The following is a 25681-nucleotide window of genomic DNA, read 5'->3' on the forward strand; positions in this document are numbered from 1 at the left end:
CATTTTTTTTATATTCCTGGAATGTTGGGAGTACATTTGTAAATATATTTTACTGTACTTGTACAATCGGTTTACAAAAAAAGGTACAGAGGGAGCAAGAGGGCCGATGCCAGAATGAGAAATTCTTAAGGTACAAATAAACTTCCACTTTCACACATACAGGGGAAAGAGAAGAATTATGAGAGGCAGTTGTTTCTTTACAATGAGATTGAAAGTGAGACAAATGGACAAAAGAATAGTCTCTCATAGAAACATAGAAACATAGAAATTAGGTGCAGGAGTAGGCCATTCGGCCCTTCGAGCCTGCACCACCATTCAATATGATCATGGCTGATCATCCAACTCAGTATCCCGTACCTGCCTTCTCTCCATACCCTCTGATCCCCATGGCCACAAGGGCCACATCTAACTACCTCTTAAATATAGCCAATGGACTGGCCTCAACTACCCTCTGTGGCAGAGAGTTCCAGAGATTCACCACTCTCTGTGTGAAAAAAGTTCTCCTCATCTCGGTTTTAAAGGATTTCCCCCTTATCCTTAAGCTGTGACCCCTTGTCCTGGACTTCCCCAACATCGGGAACAATCTTCCTGCATCTAGCCTGTCCAACCCCTTAAGAATTTTGTAAGTTTCTATAAGATCCCCTCTCAATCTCCTAAATTCTAGAGAGTATAAACCAAATCTATCCAGTCTTTCTTCATAAGACAGTCCTGACATCCCAGGAATCAGTCTGGTGAACCTTCTCTGCACTCCCTCTATGGCAATAATGTCCTTCCTCAGATTTGGAGACCAAAACTGCACGCAATACTCCAGGTGTGGTCTCACCAAGACCCTGTACAACTGCAGTAGAACCTCCCTGCTCCTATACTCAAATCCTCTTGCTATGAAAGCCAACATACCATTCGCTTTCTTTACTGCCTGCTGCACCTGCATGCCTACCTTCAATGACTGGTGTACCATGACACCCAGGTCTCGCTGCATCTCCCCCTTTCCCAATCGGCCACCATTTAGATAATAGTCTGCTTTCCCGTTTTTGCCACCAAAATGGATAACCTCACATTTATCCACATTATACTGCACCTGCCAAACATTTGCCCACTCACCCAGCCTATCCAAGTCACCTTGCAGTCTCTTAGCATCCTCCTCACACCTAACACTGCCCCCCCAGCTTAGTGTCATCCGCAAACTTGGAGATATTGCCTTCAATTCCCTCATCCAGATCATTAATATATATTGTAAATAGCTGGGGTCCCAGTACTGAGCCTTGCGGTACCCCACTAGTCACTGCCTGCCATTGTGAAAAGGACCCGTTTACTCCTACTCTTTGCTTCCTGTTTGCCAGCCAGTTCTCTATCCACGTCAATACTGAACCCCCAATGCCATGTGCTTTAAGTTTGTATACTAATCTCTTATGTGGGACCTTGTCGAAAGCCTTCTGGAAGTCCAGATACACCACATCCACTGGTTCTCCCCTATCCACGCTACTAGTTACATTCTCGAAAAATTCTATGTGTACTTTCTATTGATAAGGAGTATTAAACAAAGTTTTATTGTCATAGATGTGCATCTGTGTAAAGGAGTGCAAGTTGACTATGTAATAAATATTAATTTATTTTAAATTAAATCTGACTATAAAATTATTCTGGTCATCTATTGAACTACAAAATTAAATATTTTTGTTTGCAATAATTGTGACATTCATTAGCCACAGCTATTTGTTCTTATTCCTTAATTGGCAATCTAATCAGACAAATCTGGTAAATAAAGTGAGTCCATCTATCAATATTGGCCACATTGTTTTAATCTTTATTTGCAAAATTTAACTGATTTATTTCCATGGTGATAAATTTACATTATAATCAAATTCAGTGCAACACTAATTTGAACAAAGCATGTGATCTCAATAGCAAAGACATATTCTTGCATTAAGCATGTGAGTTTCTACCTTACTAATAATTAGCAGTGTTTCGATGCATTCTTTCATTATAAACTGCTTTAAAAGTATGGTATTCTGTAGTTGGTTATTACTTAATCCCAAATTTTAACAACTTATCAAGGATCATGCAAAGTGTTCAGTTTTCTTTACATTTTTCATTCTCCCTCAATGTTAATAGCCGTTTGTTGCAGACTTTAACTGCATGAATCATAAACAAACTGATAAATATTTTTTCCATTAAATTGATTTTAACTTTCCCTTCCAACACACACACACACACACGCACGCACGCACACGCACACGCACACGCACACGCACGCGCGCGCGCGCGCACACACACACACACACACACACACACACACACACACACACACACACACACACAACAAATACTGATTGCCACCAGATATTGTGGGCCTAAAGGCCTCTTTCTGTGCTGTACTGTTCCATATTCTATCTATATCAGTTGATGTTTGTGAAGCTTTCAGTTGCTGATGAAGCCATATCACACACTGGATTTCTGCTGATGACTAACTGCTGCTTCTGAAAAGGTATAGTCAGCTGCAAGTGCCACAACTGGAAACGTCATTGGCTGCTAAAGTAACTTGATAACCCAGTTGGATTTGATTTATAATGCTGCCATCTAATATGGAACTATTGAAATCACTGATAGTCAAGATAACACATCACTAACCACAGCCAATATTTTAGTTGACCTCCGCCATCACCTGCTGTTCCCCTCTGGCCACTGTCAATGTTGAAGACTTTAATTTCCCTTTTACTGGCATTCTTAAATGAAGCTTTTAATTAATACTGAACCAACATCCCGAAACACAAAATTGATTTTGTGCTTCTAAAAAATTGCACAAACTGCCTGAAGAATTGGAACAATTTTGTTGTTGTCTTATTACACTATTATCTCATGGTCAAATAATGCTAGTCCAGATGCAATGCAGAATTCACCATAACAAATTCAGGGAACATGCTTGGAACCTTACTGCGCCTCCTGTCATATCTGCGCATTATGCTCTAATGTTAAGGTAATAACATTGTTCATCACTATTAATGTGTGGCATTTGGGTGTTTCAGATATTTCAGGAATTGGGTTTGCCTGAACTTTCCTCTAAATGTGTTCTTATTCATTTTAGTCTGGAGAAAATTATGCCAGTAAATTTCAAAGGATGCACCAAAAAGTGCAACCATTTTGTGGATGTTAAAAAGCGTGTGCGGACGCGGCGCCGACTGACAAGAAGCCGAAGCTAAAGAACCGAATAGAAACGAGGCCGAAACGCCAATGAACCAAAAGAGTCCAAAGACGAAAAGCCTACTAACCGAAAGGATGGGACGCCTAAATGCAAACTAACCGAAAGGGACTCCTAAATGGCAACGAACCGGTAGGCTGTGTTGCCTAAAAGCAAACTTACCGAATGGCTGCACAGTCAAAACGACACCTACCCGAAAGGCGGTGTCGCCTATAGGCCAAAGGACCGACTGCCGTTCAAGAGAAAAGTCCAATAACAGACTTGACGTTGCCGGGGGACGGAAGGTGTCAGCGATTGGTCCAGACCCCCGCGTCCATCACATCACTGGAGGCATGAACATTGTCCCAAACCTCCGCTCCACCCGACCCGCAGCCCGCGGAGGGTGGCCGTGGGAGAGTGGGGGCTGTCCCGAGGAATGCACACCTTCGGCCGCTTTCAACTTGGTGCTTGGGTTCAGATTGCCCAGTCAGCTATGGCTTGCATGGGAAAATGAACCCCACGCTCCCGTCTTGACCATTCTTGAGTGGCCATTCGATAGTTTGCTTTTAGGTAACACAGCCTTTCGGTTCGTTGCCGTTTTGGCGTCCCGCCCTTTCGGTTAATTTGCATTTAGGTGTCCCATCCTTTCGGTTAGTAGGCATTTCGTCTTCGGACTCTTTCGGTTCATTGGCGTTTCGGCCTCGTTTCTATTCGGTTCTTTGGCTTTGGCTTCTTTGCTTAGGGTACCGTTAAAAAGCATTTCAATTTTTCAACAAAAGACTTGACTGCAAATGTGTGTAATAAACATCACAAAAAATCACCAACTATGTTTTCAAATGGGTGGCACTTTAATTAAAGATTCAAACTGGTCTTTTTAAAGACCTTAATTCAAATTCAGAATGATACAATTCTGTTAGACAATAATAATCGCAAAGTAATATGAATGGTGTTTTTGTCTCTTGTCGCATGTAAAGTTAAGCTTAAATTTATAACTTAGTGTGGAATGTTTCTAAAATAATAAATGGATTCTCAAGTGAAAATAAAACTGTGGACCTCAGGACATGAACACGGTGCTCCATCGTGCACCTTTTTCCAAGTTCCTCTGCACCGAAAATTACCCACTGCTTGCCACTGTGAAATGCGAGTCCTGTCAACAATACAAACACAAGAGGTAGATAACTTATGAGTGTATGTGGAAAACTGTATACGAAAGAGATGCAGACATTATAATGTCTGGTTTTGAAGCAAGCAAAGTAAGTTGAACAAAACTTAACTGAAATTTAGAAATCACACCATTGAATTGAAAATAAACAGAAAAATCTGAAAACTGCAGGTAAGGCACCATCTATGGAAGTAAAGGTTACGTTCTGATGAAGGCTTTCCAAATGAAATGTTAACCCCGTTTCCCTTTCCACAGATGCTGCCTCACCGGCTTTGCAGCATTTTCTGCTTTTTTAAAATTTCAGATTTCCAAAATGTGCTCATTTTTAATTTTCATAAAATAAAACAATGGTAGAAATATATATATATTATGCTTTGCTTGCATTTGTAAAGAATACCTGAAACATTCATAGCTGCTGTGAATTGTTTGCAAAAGATACCAACAATGAAATTCACACCTGTTATGTGAATGTATTTTCAGATTCCCTGCAGCAATGATTTGCTGTCTCAAGTGAGTTTAGCTAAACAAGCGTTTTAGCCTTTTTAGGTGACTGTTCAATTATTCTTTGTAAATAAATGATCTCACTTGGTAAATGCAGATAAATGTAAGCTTCTGAAGCCATTTGAAACTGCTACCAATTTTCTAGTGTTTAAGAGGGAACTGCAGATGCTGGAGAATCGAAGGTTACACAAAAAAAGCTGGAGAAACTCAGCGGGTGCAGCAGCATCTATGGAGCGAAGGAAATAGGCAACGTTTCGGGCCGAAACGTTGCCTATTTCCTTCGCTCCATAGATGCTGCTGCACCCGCTGAGTTTCTCCAGCCTTTTTGTGTAACCACCAATTTTCTAGTTCCTGGTTACAAAAAAAAACATTTTAAAAAAACGTCTATATTTTGTAAAATTGCCTTGCATTTCAAACAGAATGCAGTATATTGAGTTGTGATATTTTATATTAGAATAAAAAATAACTTTCATTGTTAAGTGCCAGAAAAATATTTGAATCATTTCTCAGGGGCTTTCTTGGGAAAATACCAAGCTTCAAACTTTCTGGGATCTCCCTGCTGCTTCCAGTTTGAGCATGCTGAAAGTAGATTCCAATTGTGACTCCAGCCTGGAAATTAGCCAGTGAGTGCTAACTTCCAGCAATGTCAGAGCAAACATTTGCGAGTGGAAACCATGCCAGTTAAGATCTGATGCAGGATCAGGGCATCCATTCATTAAAAAGAAATGAATTAATCTAAGCGAGATTATGTTAATTAATTGTTCATTGTTTTAAAAAATCAATGTTTTAATTGTATTTTCATTGTGTTTTTTAAAGTTTCTGAATTGTTTTTACATTTTAAGTTTACAATCATTGATTTTATTATTTTTGAACAGTTTTCAATGTTTTGTTAATGTCAGATATTCATAGACATTAAAAAAAAATTGACAATATTTGACAGCTGGGAAGCCTGGTAGCTCTGACATTCAAAGTCTCCCTAAAGTCTTGTCTTTTCTGCAGAAAGCTATGAAGAGACTTGCCAATCAATTTGTTTCTGTAGATAAGTACAGTGAGGAAAGCAGAGTGCGACAACACCAAACCATAAATGCTCTGGGTCAGAGATACATGAATGGCACATGGTGTTTACATTTAAGGTGTTTGCATTAAATATATAGCAATTTGAAAACGTGTCCTAAAACATCTGCTGTTTCTAATTTGTCTCATACAATTATGCACAATAAACCCAATTTAAAGTTGCTAAGAAACAATTTTGTTCAATAATGGAGATGTATCAGTAAATGGGAAAAATCGTTATGGTAATTAATTTACTGTATTTGGTGTTCACATATCATATTTGAGTTCATAATTACCCATTAGCATTTGCCTCATCACCATGACAACGATGGTTGTGTGAATTCATGGCTGGTGGCTGACAGGTTACACAAACAGTGTATCCCTCTCGGAGATACTGCATCCATCTGGCAAATGGACGATTTTCGACAGTGCAGTGGAAGGACAGTGATTCAATTGTAAACTCTGCACAATATCTGGTTGATAACATAAGAAAAAGTAAATTAGAAACATGGGAGCAATCCAGCCCCAAGTATCATGGCTGATCTATCCACAAACTTTATCCACCTAGCCCAAATCCACATCACTTTATATTTTTGGCAATTATTCCAGGCACTGGATCTCAGATTTAAGATTATTGATTGAGCTGGCATGTACTGCATTGTGTGGAGGAGTATTCTTATCTTCTATGACCATTTGCATAAAGAGGTCTTTCCCAACTTCTTCCCTGAAAGGTGTCTCCCATTTGTTTAGTCTTCCTGTTATAAAAGTAGGCATTCCATTAACCTTCCAAATGTTTTATTTTGCAATCCAATTTTAATGTTTACTAGACCAAGTGCAGACCCGCTGGGTCTGTTCCCCACAACCGGTGGTGGGGGTGAGAATGTGGCTTCACACACACACTAACCACCCCCCACACACACAGGGGTGGGGAGGGGGTATGGGGGGGGGGGGGGGTGAGAGGGGGGTAGGGCGAGTCGGGTGGGGGAGAGGAGTGAGGGGAGACCGCTGGGTCCCGTTCCCTCAATGTGTGGTTGCGAGGGGGGGCTGCAGCTTCACATGCACACTAACCACCTCCCATACACACAGGAGGGGGTAGAGGGAGACGGGTGGGAGAGAGGGAGGGAGGGGTGAGGGAGAGGGGGGGGAAGGGGGGGAGAGAGGAGGAGGAGGAGAGAGAGATGGGAGAGAGAGGGGGCGGGGAGGAGGGGGCAAGAGAGTAGAGGGGAGAGATGAGGGGGGGGGGGGGGAGAAAAAGGGAGAAAGAGGGGGGTAGAGGGTAGGGGAGGGGGGGGTTGGTGGAGGGGAGAGGGGGGTTTGGAGGGGAGAGGAGGGAGAAGGGGGGTGGTAAAGGGTAGATGGGTGGGGGCGGAGAGAGAGAGGGGAGATGGAGGGGGGGGGAGTGGGGAGGAGAGGGGGGAAGGGAGGGTGGGGATGGGGAGGGGGGATAGAAAGGGAGGGAGGAGGAGGGGGATACAGGGGAGACGGAGGAAGGAGGAAAGGGGAGGGAGGAGGGAGAGAGAGGGGTGAGGAGAGAAGGAGGAGGAAGGGTGGAGATGGGGGAGAGATTGGGGGAGGAGAGGGGGAAGGGGAGAGAGTGGGGGAGGGGGAGGAGAGCGGGGTGGGGGGTAGGGGGAGAGAGGTCGAGGTGGGAGAGGTGGGGAGGGGATGTGGGAATGGTGGGGGAGGGGAGGAGGGGGAAGGGGAGAGAGGGATAGGGGGAAGGGAGAGGAGAGGGGGAAAGATGGGTGGGGGAGGGAAGAGCGATGGGTAGGGGGGGGATGGGTGGAAGGGGAGAGGGATGGGGAGAGAGGGGGGATGGAGTGGAGGAGGGAGAGAGGGAGGAGATGGGGGGAGAGGGGTGAGGAGAGAGGGGTGAGGAGAGGGAGGGGAGATCGCTGGGGTCCCGTTCTCTCTCAACGTGCGGTTGCTGGGAGGGGTGGCTGCAGCTTTCACACACACATTAACCACCTCCCACACACACACAGGGTGGGAGGGGGGTAGGGGGAGACGGGGAGGGGAGAGGAGAGGGAGGGGTGAGGGAGAAGAGGGGGGGAGGGTAGAGGAGGGGGCAAGAGAGTAGAGGGGAGTGAGGAGAGAGAGGGGTGAGGAGAATGGGTTGAGAGAGAGTGGGGTGATGAGAGTGGGGGAGTGAGTAGATGTGGGGGGTGAGAGGAAGAGGAGGAGGAAAATCCTCTGGGAATATGTAAAAATTTTGTTTCGATTTTTGCAAATTTTGCGGGAGGAGATTCACAAATGCCTAAAAACGAATATTCGCGAAATAGAATAGACGGGACCCTCTCCCCTCCGCCTCCCTCCCCTCCCTATTCCCCCTCCCTATTTTCCCCCTCCCCACACTCCCCCTTTCCCCCCTCCCCCCTCCCATCCCCCCTTCCCCCCTCCCCCCTCCCCACTCTATCTGCCCCCCTCTCCCTCTCTGCCCCCCATCCCTCTCCCCTCCTCCACTCCACCTCCACCCTCCTTCTCCCCTCCTCCAACCCCCCCTCCCCCCTCCTCCACCCCCTCTCTCCCCCCTCCCCCACCCACTCTCACCCCCCCCTCCCCCTCCCTCACACCCCTCTCTCTCCCTCCCACTCAATTTCCCTCTCTCCTCACCCATCTCCCTCGTCCCCTCCCAACTCCCCGCTACCCCTCTCCTCCTCATTCCCCACTCTTCACCTTTCTCCCCATAGGGGAATTAGAACCCGGCACCAACAAACAAGAGTTTTAATAGTTACTACTCAAACCCAAGTGTCTGTTCCCCCAATACTCGGGGGGGTGGGGGGGGGGGGGGGGGGGGGGCTGGGGCTTGTGTTGCACACTAACCACCCCACCCCACACACTCGGGGGGAGAGGGGAGGGGGGGTGAGAGGGAGGTAGGGGGAGACGTTGTGTGGGTAGAGCGGAGGGAGGGGAGACCGCTGTGTCCCGTCCCCTCACCATACGTTTGCGGGGGGCCTGCGGCTTCACTCGCACACTAACCACCTCCCACACACAGAGGGGGAGGGGGATGAGGGGGGGGGGTGGTAGGGAGAGACGGGGTAGGGAGAGGGGGAGGGAGGGGAGAGGATGGGGAACAGGGAGAGAGAGGAGGGGGAGAGAGAGTACCTTGTTTTTCATCGATTAAAATACTCAATTTTCTTTAATTGAAAATGGGTGACATTAAATTCACCAGCACTGAAGTTATTAATCACAGCTTTATTCATTATGAATCATCCAGTATTACTCGATATTTTGTGTTATTGGCAAACTTGGATATAATGCTATTATGTTTTTAGTGTATTGATAATGAATAATGGACGCCCCCGCACAGATACAGTACATCCTTATGAGACACCTCTATGTATGCATTACGCCTAATTTCTGACTTTTATCTCTGACTTTTGGAATGGAATGGAATGCTATTTATTGTCATTCAAACCTAGGTTTGAACGAAATTACATTTACTACAGTTTTTTACATTACAAAAAAACCCAAGACCACACTTAACACAGTTTACATAAACATCCATAACAGTGAGTCTCCAACACCTCCTCACTGTGATGGAAGGCAAAGTCTTATCTCTTCCCTTTGTTCTTCTCCCGCGGTCCAACTGCAGCATCGAGGCGAACTGGGGCTCCGATGTTAAAGCCCCCCGCTTGGTAAGATGGTAAGTCCCGTGGCCATTTAGCTACACGCCGGGTGATGTTAGGCCCCAGCTCCACGTCCTTTAAACCCCGCGGATCAAGCAGGCCAACCAGCGGTCCAGCAGTCCAACTGCAGCGTCTAGGCGAACTGGGGCTCCGATGTTAGAGCCCCCGGTAACGATGGAAGTCCCCCTGGCCACTAACCCGCACCGGGCGATGTTAGGCCATGCTCCGTGTCCTTTCAAGCCCGCTATTCCAGCGGGAGAAGCTGCTGTTGCGGGAGCTCCGAAAAGCCATCTCCCATCAGGGGCCTGCGAGCTCCCGATGTCCCTGTCCACCAGGCCTGCAGCTGGAGCTTCCGAAGCTCGAAAGTCGGGTCGCAGCCGAGCGCCACCACAACTCTTCCCGCTCCGTGATGCCAGCTCCGTGATGTCAGGTCTGCAGGCTCCACGATTGGAGCCCTCTGGTTAGTCCTGGATGGAGGCCGCCACCAGCTCCTCGATGTTAGGCCCACCGACACCGGAGACCCGACAGAGAAAATGTCGGGTCCCCATACAGGGAAGAGATTAAACGGTTTCCCCCACATCCCCCCCTCCACTCCCCACATATACACAGCTAAAAAATAATAAAAACTAAGCTCAAAACATACATTTAACAAGACAAAAATAAAAAAAAGACGAACGACTGTAGTCGAGCCGCTGCCATTTGGCGCCGCCACCAACCAACACCTTATATGCTACAGAAAGAATCCTATCCAAATGTATCACACATGGGTATGGTAACTGCTCTATTCAAGACTTCAAAAAATTGCAGAGTTCTGGACACAGCCCAGTATATCAAACGACCAGCCAGCCTCCTCCCATTGAATCCATACTTCAAGTTGCTTTGGAAAAGCAGCCAGCATTGTCAAAGACCACTCAAACCTCAAGGAACAAAAGATACAAAAGCTTGAAAGCACACTACAACTAATTTAGGAACAGCTTCTTTCCTCTGCGATCAGACTCTTGAAGGGACCTATCATATGCTATGAATGAATTCTGATCTTCCAATCTACCCCTTGCACGCTTTACAATCTGTACTTTCTTTGTAACTATGTTCTGTTCTGTGTTTATTTTCCCTTTTTCACGATGGTGTACTCATGGATGGCATGATTTGCCTGGATAGGATACAAAGCAAAGTTTTTCACTATATGTGTAACATGTAACAATATTAATAAATCAACCGATCCTTTTTATGATATGGCAGCCAGAATTGTAGGTAGTGTTCTTAAATGTGGTTTAAAAAAGATTTCAAATAGACTTAGCATTACTCCCAAACATTTCAATCCCATTCATTAAGAAATAAATCCTTGTACTTTGGTTTACTTTAATTATAGCCTTGTTAAATCAGTGGTAAAACTTTTGTGGTGGATTCTCTGAGATCATTTACACTAACTAGGCTTGCATCTTCTACATATCGTCAACCTCGCCATTTTCCCACCTAAGTGTACTATCTTGCATTTATCTGTTTTAAACTTAATTTGCTAGTTATTTGCCCATTCGACAAGGGTATAATGTTCCCCTCTAATTTCTAATCAATCCTCATGCCGGGTCCCAGCCCAAAGTGCTGATCATCCCTTTATCTCCAAAGATGCTGTTTGATCTGCTTAGTTCCTCCAGCAGTTTATTTTTGATCCAGATTCCAACTTCTACAGTATCTTGTGTTTCCTTATTCCTATAATTGATTGCAGTCTCCCTCAATATTAATTATATCAGCAATTTAGTGTCATTTGCAAACTTTAGAAATATATTTTAGATCCAAGAGTCTAAATCATGTCATTTAATAACTTGCACAACTGTACTTACTGGTTATACTTTATTGCCCATTAATGTGTCTTTAAAAAGGTGGTGATGAGCCAACTTCTTGAACCAGGGGTAATGACTCTGTTAGCTCAGAGGAAATCAATGTCATGGAATACCACAAAGTCAGTTTAACAGAAAGGTATGGAGTTCAGAGAGTGAGACAAAGCACAGAGATGACATGGGCACCCACTGCAATGCAGGAACTACCAGCTCTAACATCTATATGCTATTACCTCTGAGTTTTCATGACTGAGGGCATGTACAATGGCTTTCCCCTCAAAAGATTACCTGCAAAGGTTTCTTGTGTAATTCAACAGTTCAATTATGCTTTATTGTCACATGTACGAAGTGCAAATGCTTAGTTAAATTATTTTCTTATGAACAGTCCAGTGGAATATTGCCTTGCCATCCCAAATTAGCAATTGTCTACTGAGCGCGCATGCAAGAGATGCCATCTTTTGGCACCATTTTCCCAGTTCATTCCATGCTCCAGTTGTTATGAGCGTGGCCTGATACAGGCAAGCCTCAGGCTGCTGCGGGCGTCAAGCCAATGCCGCCCTCCTCCGCAACCGACATCGTCTACTCGCCCGTCCAACTTTATTCCCCGGCCTCCTGCAGCCGATCTTGAAGGCCCGGTAGGCTCGACCATGGTTCCCCCTCCTCTCCTACTGCCTCACTCCTCTCCTTCATGTCCGGTGTCATCATTGCCGGCTGCATCATCCTCGTCTCTGGTCTTCAGGGAATGAGCAGCGGTGGCTTGTCTGGCTCCACTTTCAGGCCGGGGTCCACCGGGTGTTGTGTTCCACTGCGGTCCGCCGGGTCTTGCGTTCGGCCGTGGTCCACCAGCTTGGCGGCTTCCCCTGTAGGCTGAGGAACCCTCTGGGAGCCTTCAGCCGCATACTCTTCGGTCCACTGAATCCGCACCAACCAGCAATTACCCCGTACACTATGGGACAATTTATAGTTTACAGAACCTAATTAACCAACAACCCTGTGCATCTTTGGAGTGTGGGAGAAAACACGAACACCCAGAGAAAACCTACGCGGTCACAGGACGAATGTACAAACTTCATGCAGACACCATCTGTAGTTGGGATTGAACCACAGTCTCTGGAGCTGTGAGGCAGCATCTCTACCACTGCGCCACTGTGGCAACTGTGGTCATATGGCACAGAAACAGTTTGGATTGTATCAAATGTTTCACCAGTTAGAAAGTACTCCATCGTCATTTTGGTCCAAAGTAAAAATCTTCACAATTCCATTCACTGATTTCCATGGCATAGCTCAACACTTCCTTTCAATGACTTTTTCCACGTCTCCATGTAAATAACGTCCACAGATATTCCCTTGTCCACTACTGTGGTCATCTTTCTTAAAAATCCAATCAGGTTCCTCAAGCATAGCCCTCTTTTTTCAAATCTAATGAATCGACCAAGTTAAAATCGGCTCCAAAATATCAGCGCTGTAGGTGGCTGCTATTTGTATACATTTGGTATGCAGCAAAGAATTTCACTGTGCCTAGTCACATGTGACAAAGTATTCCATTCCATTCCATCTTTCACATACATTAAAAGTGGATTCTTCATGACTACATTCCTGACAGTCATGTCTTCCATAAACATGATTTATAGTATAAAGAAAAATTGAAATGAATAAACATACTCTAGGAAGTAGGAAGCCTGCTTAACTAAAAATCTTTCAGAACACTTCTTGACAGATCACCATATATTCAATGTCAGAATTAATTACCTTTACAAAAGTTTACTAAACATGGTACTGTGCTGCTTTCCATTTTGTCCATGCTCCCTTTACTATCAGTTGCTCAGAAACATGGGATGATGAAACTGCAGGGGCGTCCACTGACAAAGTGCCATAAATTGGTTGTTGCCAGGTTGCAGGCCTGACTTGTCAAAAAAATGTATCTTCTGGCTCATCTTCCCTACTTCCTCTCACTGTCATGATCAAAGTTGGCAAAATGCCAGAGGAAATTCCTGAGGAGAGTGGCATGTTAACATTTTGCATTTATACTTTCAAAGTCTAATACATGCCTTTTTACATAAAAGATTCTAACTATATTATTGTCAGATTCCAGTCACTCCAGTGATGCATGAATTGCTACTCCATGCAGTACCATAAAAGGATCCTGCTTTTTTGGTTTCCCTCCCTGACAGATGATAGTCTGTTTTATTGCATTTATTCTTTGTCTTTTGCACATCTTATGTTGCTCTGTACTTACATTAATCCCTGCACTCTATGCTATTTATTCTCTATTTATATTCTGAATAAATTATGTATTCCTATCTTAGTAAAGATTTAAAGAAAATAATCAAGGTGTTGAAAATCTGCTTTAACTGAAACTGCTAAGTAAAAAGAGAAACGACGTCGAGGTTTCAGGCAGAAACCTGAATAAAAAATACCTTATTGATCATTGTCGAAGTTACAAATTTTAGGCACTTTAATGCGGATCGACAACCATTCAAATTAAGAACATGAACACATATACTATTTTATATGGAATTGATACCTAATTGAATTTGTTGAAATTAACAATCTGATTTGATAGTGACATTTGTTACTCACCCTGGCATCTTTTCATCCCCAAACAAAGTACGCTTCTTTCTCTCATTATTATATTTTGCTGTGCTTATAAAAGCAGGTACTAGGATATTAATAACAAAAGATAGAATTACAAGTGGAATAATATATCCAGTTGCTTAATTTATTTCTGGGTATAAAGACCAAACCAAATAAGATAATATACAATATAGTCTATGTATTAGGTTTCCCAGATAATCATGAGTATGAAGCATTTTTTTTGTCTATTATTACTATCTGTTGCATTTTCATTAATTTCCACATTTCAAAAATAATTCTCTACCCTTAGGCCATAAAAGGCACAATAAAATGAAAGCAGTTTCTTCATAATGAGTAATTTAATATTAATGAATAACATTCAGCTATATCTCCAACTAAACATGTTAACATCACAATGCCTCATTTGGTATTCTAGAATTACAATAGCAATGAAGAAACCAATTATATTTTGTGATAAATATCAGAATTCCTTGAATATTAATATCTATCTTCTATACAAACAAATATCTGTTCATCAAACTTTATGCATGGTAACAGTACATGCTCATTAATGCAAAGTTATAATAGAAAGCATATGCAGTAATAAACGTTCTCAGGATTAGAGGTGACAACCACATTTCAAAAAAATAGATACGTAGCATCACACTGAGTTAAATCACTGTTCTTTTACTGTGGAAATCTAAATACAAATTCAACCCTGACTAATGGAACAATACAATCTTCTCTCTGCTAACTCTAAGCATCCCAAGCAAAATGAAGGTTACACAGAAAAGCTGGAGAAACTCAGCGGGTGCAGCAGCATCTATGGAGCGAAGGAAATAGGCAACGTTTCGGGCCGAAACCCTTCTTCAGACTGATCGGGGGTGGGGGTGGGTCGGGACAAGAAAGGGAAAAGGAGGAGTAGCCAGAAGGCTGGAGGGTGGGAGGAGATAGTAGGGGAGCTGAGGAAGGGGAGGAGACAGCAAGGACTAACAGAATTGGGAGAATTCGATGTTCATGCCCCGGGGGTGTAGACTCCCCAAACGGAATATGAGGTGCTGTTCCTCCAATTTCCGGTGCTGCTCGCTGTGGCCAAGGAGGAGACCCAGGACAGAGAGGTCGGAGGCGGAGTGGGAGGGGGAGTTGAAGTGCTGAGCCACCAGGAGGTCAGCTTGGTTATTGCGGACCGAGCGGAGGTGTTCGGCGAAACGATCGCCCAACCTCCGCTTGGTCTCACCAAGCAAAATGAGATGCATTCAACTTCGTGAAATGGGCATGATTTGACATAACTGCCAGATCACTTTGAGACATGACAAGAGTTGGTGTAAAACATGAAAAAAATCATATTGTTATACCTTAAGTTTTTTTTTCTGATTTTAGGACAAAGGTACATCATACACTGAACATATTTCTACATACAAAACATACATTAACAAAGTTAGGGCTGCCAGATAATAATGCGGGTGAAAGAGAGGACAAAACAATGTTTTATTACTCAATACCTGTTATGATTCAATTTAACAAATTAAAATAAATTTCAAAATATCAATTTTCAGAACTTCTTTTTGGTTACTCGCTAGTACTGTAAATATGAAAAACTTGTAAAGAAGTACCATAATACTGTCCACAGTGGACACCCTGGTAATCCATGTAATCCAGGCAGCCTGCTCGTTCCTCCAGGGTAGGACAAGGATCTCCATTATTCTGAGGTTCTTGCTCAATGTGACGTCGTCGAATCCGGACAGTCGGTGCACATTGCTCAGCACAGCCACTCCAGTGACTCCATTCACTCACTACACATGGACTGGCTAGAATCAAGGGAACAGCATAAAGTTCAACATTTTACCCAAGATTGTTCTTCTTAAAGCCCTGTCCCATGGTACGAGTTCATTCCAAGAGCTCTCCCGAGTTTGCCCTGATTCGAACTCGGAGATTTACGGTAATGGCCACTCGTCGGTACTTGGGGCACTCGTGGGCATTTTTCAACGTTGAAAAATCTTCACGAGTCTTCCTGTGCTTACCTGTCGTTAGCGAGTCTTCCCGAGTACCTGCCGTTTGCATTATGAGCCACTAAGAGACGTCCCCGAGCTCCGACATACCCGCTACGTTCATTCTCTGTGCTAATCACAAGTTTGATTATTTTTAAACTGGGGAGAGCTCTTGGAATGTACTCGTACCGTGGGACAGGGCTATGCTCTCCTACAGAAGGGATTTTTAGGAGAAGGAACATTCCAGGTCAAAGGTCCTTAATCAAAATCTCCTTCATTGGAATCCTTCATCAGAACCTTCTTCAACCTGAAATGTTAATGGATGCGGCCTGATTTGCTGAATGTTTCCAGCACTTTCTGTTTTTAAGTCAGACTTCCACCATCCACAGTTTCTTGTTGGTTTTAAGTTACAGTTTGACTAGTTGATATCTTATACTTTACAACACAAATGTTTTTTAATTGATCCAAAATGCCAAATTATAAGTAAATTCCCATGGAAATTAGATTGCACTTAAATTAGGAGCAATCAATGTTGCCATGCAAGACCACAGAAAAGGAATCCATTTATTAATATTAAACTGCAGGTCACTGCCATTGTCCGAAGGTTTAGTGCCTAGTCCCAAAATACAATAAGATTGCTTGGTCATAAATCAGGTTTCATGTGGGATATAGGAGGGAATTAGAAATTAGTAACTATTTAATATTTCCCTAATTACAGATTGTTGCATTCATGTAATATTCTGATTCTGCATTGATTCTATAATGCAAGGATTATTTACAGATTGTGGCCAGAGACTCAGTTAATTCTCCCTCATTTCCATCAACAATCTATGATACATTGTGGCAGATTATAATCATAATTATATATTCTATAATCATAATTATTGTCCTATCCAATTCACAATCTTCTCTGTGTTTTCAATGTCAGTAGAGTTGACAGAAACATCAGCTTTGCCTACAAAATCAGAAGCTAGCTTATAAATTAGTAAGTGCTTCTATCACAATAGCAAAAGTGTTTGAAATTATCTTGTTGGACCCTGTGGGGTATCTCTTGGTAAAGTATAACCATTCTGTTGTGTTAGACGAAAGACAAAGCAGAAAATGATGTCGATAATCAGCAGGTCAGGCAGCATCTGAGGGGGCTGAAGTAGTATTAACATATCAAGTTCCATCAGAAGCTAGTTTAGGTTTGGTTAGGACCTACCCGACGTGTACTGCAGTGTTATCAGGGTCAGGTGATCAGTATGACACCAAATTAGATCTCAGGATTTTAAGAGGTCACGTGGTCAGTATGATACCAGATCTCAGGAATTTTTAGTTGAACAAGGAAATTACAGCTATGAGGACAGAGGAAATTGTGAGGGAATGAGAAATATTGGGAGAAAACTGTAACTAAATTATTTACAACTGAGCCCCCCTGTTAGACGATAGTTACTTTCAGGACTATAGACAGGACTTTCAGGAAGGTCCAACTTCTATTTACTAATGTTGAGGAGGCCTCAAACCTCCATGAAGGTGTGCTTCAGAACGAATATGCATGACAACATATGCATCACGCTGTATTTGATTCAAAACACATGAATGGAGTCTGTGCATGTTTAATAAATGCTTGGAAGACCAAGGGCAAATTTGTAGAAGTGTGCATCATGCAAATTAAGTACCTGGTCTGGTTCAACAATCCAATTTTAGGTAACATTTTCTTGTGTTACAAGGGAATTAAAGTATATGTTAATGGACTTTAATTATTATTTTTAGTAATGTTATAAGATTCAAGTTAAAACTTACAAAATAACAATCAATGGGAAGATATATTGCACGGGAGAGTAAAAATAAATGTAGGTGACAATTGCTACATGAGAGATAAATAACTGAAAAGGAAAGGATAATGCGGATAATCGGTGGGCTGCGCGACTCTCATCAGCAGCGGCCTCTGCAGTCCGTCTGTTTTTTTTATTATTTTCTGTTTCGTTTAAATGTAGTTTTTAATTATTTTTTTGTCGGGGTATGTATGTGTGTGGGGGGTGGGGGTGGGGGTGGGGGAAACTCTAAAATCTTTCCCCTGCACGGGAGATCTGACCTTTTCTTTGCCGGGTCTCTGTTGTCGTTGGGGCTGCTACGTGGAGCAGCCTCCAGCAGGAACGACCTGGGGCTCCAGTCGCGGAGCCGCGGACGACTCACCTTCACGGAGCTGGCCGAGTCCGGAGCGGGTGGAGCGGTGGTGGAGCGCTGCTGTGGCCCGACCCCCGGAGTTTCGGAAGCTCCTACCGCAGGTCTGGCGGACGGCAACACCGGGAGCCCGCGGGTCCCTGTTGGGAGACCGCTTTTCGGGGCTTCCGCAACGGCGACTTCTCCCGCCCGAGTTGCGGGGTTGAAGATTACCTGGAGCAGGGCCTTACATCACCGCCCCGCATGGCTTGGAATGGCTGCAGGACTTTGTGAGCGCCCGCCGGGGCTCCAACACCAAGACCCGGTGCTTGGCCTTGCATCACATGGCGTGGCTTTAATGGCTGCGGGACATTTAACATCGCCCGCTGGGGGCTTTGACTGTCTTTGACTCTGACATGGGGGGGAGAGGGGAGTGCAGGGGAGAGATATGTTTTTTTTTTGCCTTCCTTCACAGCGAGGAGAAGATGCGCTGTGAAGGATGTTTGTGTAAATTGTGTTGTGTCTTGGGTCTTTTTCGTTTTGTATGTATGACTGCAGAAACGACATTTTGTTTGGACCTCAACGGGGTCCAAACGACAAATAAATTGTATTGTATTGTATTGTATTGTATAACCAGTTTCGTTTAGAGATACAGCATGGAAACAGGCCCATCAGCGCACTGAGACCAAGCCAACCATTGATCATCCCATTCACATTAGTTTTATGTCCCACTTTCTCATCTACATTAAGGGCAATTTTTATAGAGGCCAATTAACCTACAAACTCATGTCTTTCAGATGTGAGAGAAATCTGGAGCAAACCCACACTGTCACAGGGAGAACGTGCAAACTCCAGACAGATAGCAGCCAAGGTCAGGATCTAGCCTAGGTCTCTGGAACAGAGAGCCAGCAACTCTATCAACTGTAACATTGTGCTGCCCTAAGGTGAGGCTGATCAGTTTAAAATGGCCAGTTTTGGTCATTTAGTATTTTAAGGATTTTTTTAAATATTTAATGTTATTTTGCAATTCATTTATTGGGTGAGGCCATCACTAACAAGGCCAATATATTTTGGTTATTCCTAACTGACCCAGAAAAGACGATCAGTCGATCTTTTAAAACACTGCAAAACATGTACTGAACGTGTCAGGGGTTATGGGGAGAAAGCAGGAGAATGGGGTTGAGAGGGAAAGTTAGATCAGCTATGTTTGAATGGTGGAGCAGACTTGATGAACCGAATGGCCAAATTCTGATCCTAGAACATGGATTTATGAAGGTGCTCATGCAATGTTGTCAGAGAGTTTCTGGATTATTATATCCAAAACAATATCCAAATTGTTTGGATATTGTTTTGGATATAATAATCCAATATTCAAATTGAATTATTATATCCAAAACATGGTACATGTAGTAGAGGGATGTGGAGAGATGGCAGTGAAGTGGACCAATTTGACACAACTGATGATAGCCTTCCTGGGTCTTGTTGTAGCAGCACAAATACTAACACGTGGAGAGTATTCCATCATACTCCTGACATGCTTCATACACAGTGTAAAGACTGGTGAGTCACTCGTCACCACATACCCAGCCTCTGACAACCAACGTACGGCGGCAGGGCGCGGGCACACCGCGACGCCCTGTGTCTCCCTTTCAAGGGAGATGCTAAAAATGCATTTCGTTGTCTCTGTACTGTACACTGACAATGACAATAAATTGAATCATTTCATTTCATTTCATTTCCTCCTACTAAAGGCCTAATTCAGTTGAGTTTCTGGTGAATGGTAACTCCCACCGACAGTGGGCTCAGCAATGATAATGCCAAGGGCAGCTAGTTAGATTTTCTCCTTATGTTTGAACATGCCCATTTGATGCATCAGAGTGGTTTAGAGATGGAAGATATGCATCAAACGAATGAAGTATGGGATGGTAGGGGCCTCAAATTACTTACTGTGAAATTACTTACTTTCCAACAATCTCAGGGTTATGTTATTAAAATTATTACTAATAATTAATGAACTAAATTAAACTTAACCAACGGTCATGATTAAACACATCTCTGAACTATTCCATGGATTGTTTAATCCCGTAATTTAAAAAATATGCTAGCATTCCCTTAAATCTACAGTTAAGCCTTAAGATGAATTCATGAGAAATAAAAAATAGATGAAAATACTGTTTCTTCATTTTTAGGATCATCACTAGACCAAGTGGGACGCATTGGGTCCCTGTCACACGGGACGCCTGGTCTCCCAACGCAACCCGTTCCCCCAACACAATATTCCACCACTAACCCATAGCCCCCAACTGCGCAGGCACGGCTCATTTCCCCTCATCCCCCAGCACTACCTCCCCCTCTTCACCCTCCCTCTTCTTTCCCCTCTCCTCCTCCCCTCCCCCACTCCCTTCCTCACCTCTCCCTCCCTCTCCTTTCCCCAACCCTCAGTCACTCCCTCCCTCCCTCCAGAACCCCTCTCTCCTCCCTACCTCCCTCCTCTCCCTCTATTAAACAACAATCATCTGGTCGTCCCCTCCCCCACTCCCTCCCTCTCCTTACAACAATGTTACAAATCTATCATTGGACTGAGAGTCCTCTCTTTGTTAACATTGTCCATAACCCCTCTCCACTCCCTATCCCAAGTGGGACCCATTGGGCCTCGTTCCCCCAACGCAATATTCAGGTCTGGAGGCCCAATGGGGGAGGAGCGCGGCTCCGGACCCAGTCTGCGTCTTGGTCCGTGTCTTTGTGTAGCTGCGCTCAGGGCCCTGGGCTGTGGTTTGAGCTGGTGCGGGCAGGAGGGGGAAGGAGGGGGATGGAGGAGCGCAGCTCTCGGCGCAGTCCGTGTCTGTGTCCAGCGTGCTTTTATCGGGGACAGCAAGTTTTTTTTAATGTAAATGAGATCCCATTGTGCTGTAACTGCCACTGCACTTGAAGTTATTGTTCTCAAAGTGGGGTTTTGTAAAGTTAAAAATGTCAATAACGTAAAATATAACATCAATCTGAATGAAACTTGATAAAACACACCACAGGACAATGGTGAGTAAGGTGGTGCAAAAATTGTAGCGCTATCGTGTATCGTTTTGGCGAAGTTCAGGCCATGAAAAGTGAGCAAACAAACACTCAAATTCACAGACAAGATGAGAGTTTTAGTAATATACTAGACCAAGTGCAGACCCGATGGGTCTGTTTCCCCAATGTGCGGTTGCGGGGAGGGGGGGGCTGCATTCAGCGTCACACAAACTAACTACCCCCCCCCCCCCCCCCCCTGCACACACGCTAACTACCCCATTGATATTGAAGAGGAGGAGAGCAGGGCATGGTTGGCAGAGAGCAAGAATGTTTATGATAGTACATGGGGTGCTAATTAAATTGAATGAACCAAGAGAGTTATTGAAGGTGTACTGATTCAACTAGTGTGGGGAGAAATTTCCATCATACTCCTGATTTGTGCCTTGTAGATGCGGAAAAGCCTTGGGGTGACAGCGGGTGAGTCACTTGTTGCAGGATACCTAGCCTGTAAACTGCTATAATAGTTATAGTATTTATGCAGTTTGTCCAGATTCTTGTCAATGATGGTCAGATTTATTTTACCTCTGATAGTGATAACATCTGAATCTACTGTAGCGTCAAAAAATATTGAAGTATTTTATTCATATATTAGAATCAAACAACCTTATGCTAATTGTGATGTTCAATTCTTATTCAATTTGCCTTTCATTTGCAGTGGACTTCAAACAAATTTTGCAAATCAAAGGCATTTTTAAGAAATAAGATAAAATGTGCCAATTTGGTTTAAAATCCTTGGTACATCCTATGACCACGTCTGAGAAAAATATATCAAAATTAGAATATTCTGATTTGGATTGGAAGGCTCTTCAAATTGTACTCAGTTTTTAAGGTACACTAGCAATAATAGGTACATTTATGATTTTTTAAATATTCCATTTCAGTAAAACAAGGTTGGTATGTATTTTGCAGAGTTATTTCCTGCGTTTTTAAATCAACTAATTTACAAGTGGGAAACAGATCTTTTAATCAATGATTATTTTGGGCAATAAACCCATCATTTGTTGTATTGATATCATTGTTCTGTTTCAATATTCTTAAATATATTTAATGTAAAATAATGAAAATGTTAATAATAAAGTGTCTGATGCACCGACTCCCAGAAAATTTTACATTTATGATTATGCCCCAACCTGGACACACTGCAGCAGAGCCACTATTGTGCCGCTGCCAATCGGAACGCCTGTTGAATGTTTAGTAGAGTGTTAAATTTGTTCATGATACATGTATTTTTTTATTTCTATTTATTTTTAATGCACACTGAATGGACACTGGTTGAGCAACGTTTTTTTGTTTCCTCTGGGTATGTGAATACTCAGGAAATGACAATAAAGATATACAATGGAGAGAATAGATAATTTTACAGTAATTAAAAAAAAAAGTGAATCTTCGCCATCTTCCATAAAGCAAGAAAACATGGTATCACCTTAAACCCTACCTGGGACATAATCCTTCCTTTGGGAAGAAGTCTATAAATTGGAGGTTTCATACACTGGCCAGTTCTTTTTTATGATGGTTAAAATTTAAATACTGAGAATGTACAGTTTTTTAGATCATATCATCAGCACAGCTCAGTACTCTTTAAACTCCCCCCCCCCCCCCCCCCCCCCCCCCCCCCCCCAAATAATAAAAAAAAACAACCCAGAAATCTATATTACAGGTGATTCCTCCTTCCAGATAGCACACAAGTACCTCGGTACACGTGACAATAAACTAAACTGAATTAGGTTTCAGGTCTGGATTGATCAAAACAAAACGTAGGTTGAGGAAACAGTTTTTCAGTAATACTGAAATTCCATTACAATTACAAATGTAGCCCCAGTACAAGATATGAATTCTTGAAGAGAGGAATCAGCAGAAGGTGAAGCAGATTTATGGCAGAAATCAAGATAAATACTTCGTTGCAAAAGAACAACTGTCCAGGGCGTTGCAAAATTCAATAAATGTAACTTTGGATTTTACATGTAAATTGAAAATCACTACGGTATGCATTGATGTGAATAATAATTTATCTCAATTTTCATATTATGCAAGGAACTATAATCATTCTTAAACCATGAAATGACAAACCACTGTATTTAACCAGTGTTCTTTAACTTTTAAACAACTTCTTAGTATAGGAATTACACCATTGTGGCCCTGTCTCTATTTTTTTTAATAGATTTTAACTGTAAATATAATTTGTACTACAAATTAAAACACATATATAAAGCAACTTGAAACATTTTAGTTTTACATTATGAGATTCAATCATCCAAGTATAAATGTTGATGTCTTTTTAAAAACCAAGACAGTAAGAACATTCCAAATAACCATGGATTATAAATTATTTCCATTTATGGGCACGAATTTGTTGTCTGAATATTGATAATATGAGATTGGAGAATGGCCGTGAGTACAAATGGGTGACGGGAGATGGCCTCACAAAGTGGCGACTATTGTAACAGACCAGCGCCAAATTCCATGCTCTCCGAGAAATGTGTTTAATCTACTTTCGCACGAAACCGTAAGGGAAGACCACACGGTATCTTAACATCACATTGAAGCTGAATATGCTTTTCTTCTTTTCCGTTGTTAACTCGATTCAGAAACTCACTCTAGTGAAATATCTTTAACTGTTAAAAATTGTTTTAAAAAAATGACATTTGCGAACATGTGAGATAAATTACATGCTAACATGTTACAAACTTCAAAAGCATCAAAATATCTTGATCTCGATGCATTAAGTTCAAGAAATGACAACAGCGATACATTTCTCTTTGCTCCATTCCAATGTTTTCCTCCTTCCTAATAAGCCAACGAATCAACATCGCTGCCCTGCCTAAATCTCAACCAGGAAACATTAACCGCTTTCAGATAAAGGATCATAAGACGTACGCGATGCGCCGATTGCGGAGCGCCCAGCGTTGCTGAGTTCCCTTTTACCTGGACAGGAGCGAATGTAATCGTAACAGCAATCACCAGTAGTTTTACATGCCGCATCGCAGTAGCACGTCCCATAAACTCGGTCCATTCGCCAACCTGTGCTGCTGCACCCGTGGTTCCTGCCATTACAACATTTGAGAGGTTCGGAGCACCCTGCTTCAGCAATATCCAAAAACCACGCCAGTTCGAGCACGAAAAGCAAAATAAACTGTTTACTCCACACCATGATCCAGAACCGCGACTGCAGTAAGTGGGATAATGGACTTGTTCACAGAGGAAAACTGCACAGCAGGTCACTTCTTGTAATGCAGTACCGACGTGAGTTTTGGTCAAAAAGAAAATAGTTAATTAAAATAACGCGTTGACGTTTTATTTTTATGGTCGATTTCGGAGAAATATTACCAAAGTTGTTCCTATTCTTTGCAAAGTTGACTGCAGAGAAATCACGCAAGAGATTAAATCCAAATATGAGAAAGGTTGAAGCTCTCCCCCACGAAAAAATACACCGAGAATGATGGTCCTGCGTCGGAGGCTGAAAATGGAAAATTGTTGTATGGTGATTGTCGTGACTTGTTTTCAACGATGCCAGCAAAAACGATCACTCACAATGTTCTGTCGACTGACCCAGAGCGGCCAACCCCAGTGTGTTTCGAGTGCCATTCTAAATAGTCGAAAGGAATGTAACATTTGGCTCTCATCCATATAAAAAGAGCCAACTGTGTACGAGGGGCTGGCTCCGCTATCTTTAAATCATTTCTCCTTATCAGTGGGATCTTTAAAGACAGCAGGATAATATATTCCCACATACCATTTTCGATAGCGATTATCTAAAAAAAACGTGATTATTTACGGTGGAAATTACTATTATCTACATTTATATAAATGAACATTAATATAAAATGTACTATATTACATAAGTACAATTTTGTATAGTCAACAAAGGCTTCATCAATGAATTTTGCATCCTACCAAATCCATTGACTATGAGATTACTATAAGATTCTTGGAGCTTATACAACACGGAAACAGGTCCTACAGACTACTTTGTCCATAGAACAGTACAGCAAACAAACAGACTCTTCGGCCAACAATGAATCTGCCGAACATGATGCCAAGTTAAACTAATCTCCTCTGCTTGGACATGATCCATATCCCTCCATTCCCTGGTATCCATGTGCCTATCAAGAAACCTCCTCATTGTTTCTATCATATCTTCCTACCACCATCCCTGATGCAGCACATTTCAGGCAGGCACCCACCACTCTCTGTGTAAAAGGTTTGCTCTACACATCTCCTTTAAACTTTGCCCCTCTCATCTTAAATTTATGCCTTTGCCATTTCCACGGTGCGAAAGATGTTCTGACTGTCCATTCTATCAATTTTATATACTTGATAGTATAATTTTATAAACTTCTATCAGGTCTCCCTTGAGAAAACAATCTAAGTTTGTCCAAACTCTCTCTCCCCCCCCCCCCCCCCCCCCCCCCCCCCCCCTCCAACCTCCAACGCTTCCACACTCTTCTGCAATGAAGTATTCAGAACTGCATACAATACTCCAAAGGTCATCTCATCAAAGTCCTAAAAAACAGTTACATGACTTCGTGACAAAGCCCCGATATATGAAGGCAAGC

General features: G+C 42.9%; 1 protein-coding gene across 1 annotated transcript; it reads right to left on the reverse strand.

Moving 5' to 3' along the window:
• Positions 1–4002: 4002 nt before the first annotated feature.
• On the reverse strand, positions 4003–24721 carry LOC129696505 (somatomedin-B and thrombospondin type-1 domain-containing protein). Its single transcript, XM_055634480.1, has 5 exons — positions 24051–24721; positions 15543–15737; positions 13936–14014; positions 6188–6364; positions 4003–4322 (listed from the first exon to the last, which is right to left on the reverse strand). Exons 1-5 carry the CDS (start codon positions 24274–24276, stop codon positions 4205–4207), a joined length of 795 nt encoding a protein of 264 aa, XP_055490455.1. The 5' UTR covers positions 24277–24721; the 3' UTR covers positions 4003–4204.
• Between the last annotated feature and the right edge of the window lie 960 nt (positions 24722–25681).

Source organism: Leucoraja erinacea, chromosome 4 (genome assembly GCF_028641065.1).
Source record: "Leucoraja erinacea ecotype New England chromosome 4, Leri_hhj_1, whole genome shotgun sequence".
In the NCBI taxonomy this organism is placed as follows: domain Eukaryota; kingdom Metazoa; phylum Chordata; class Chondrichthyes; order Rajiformes; family Rajidae; genus Leucoraja; species Leucoraja erinaceus.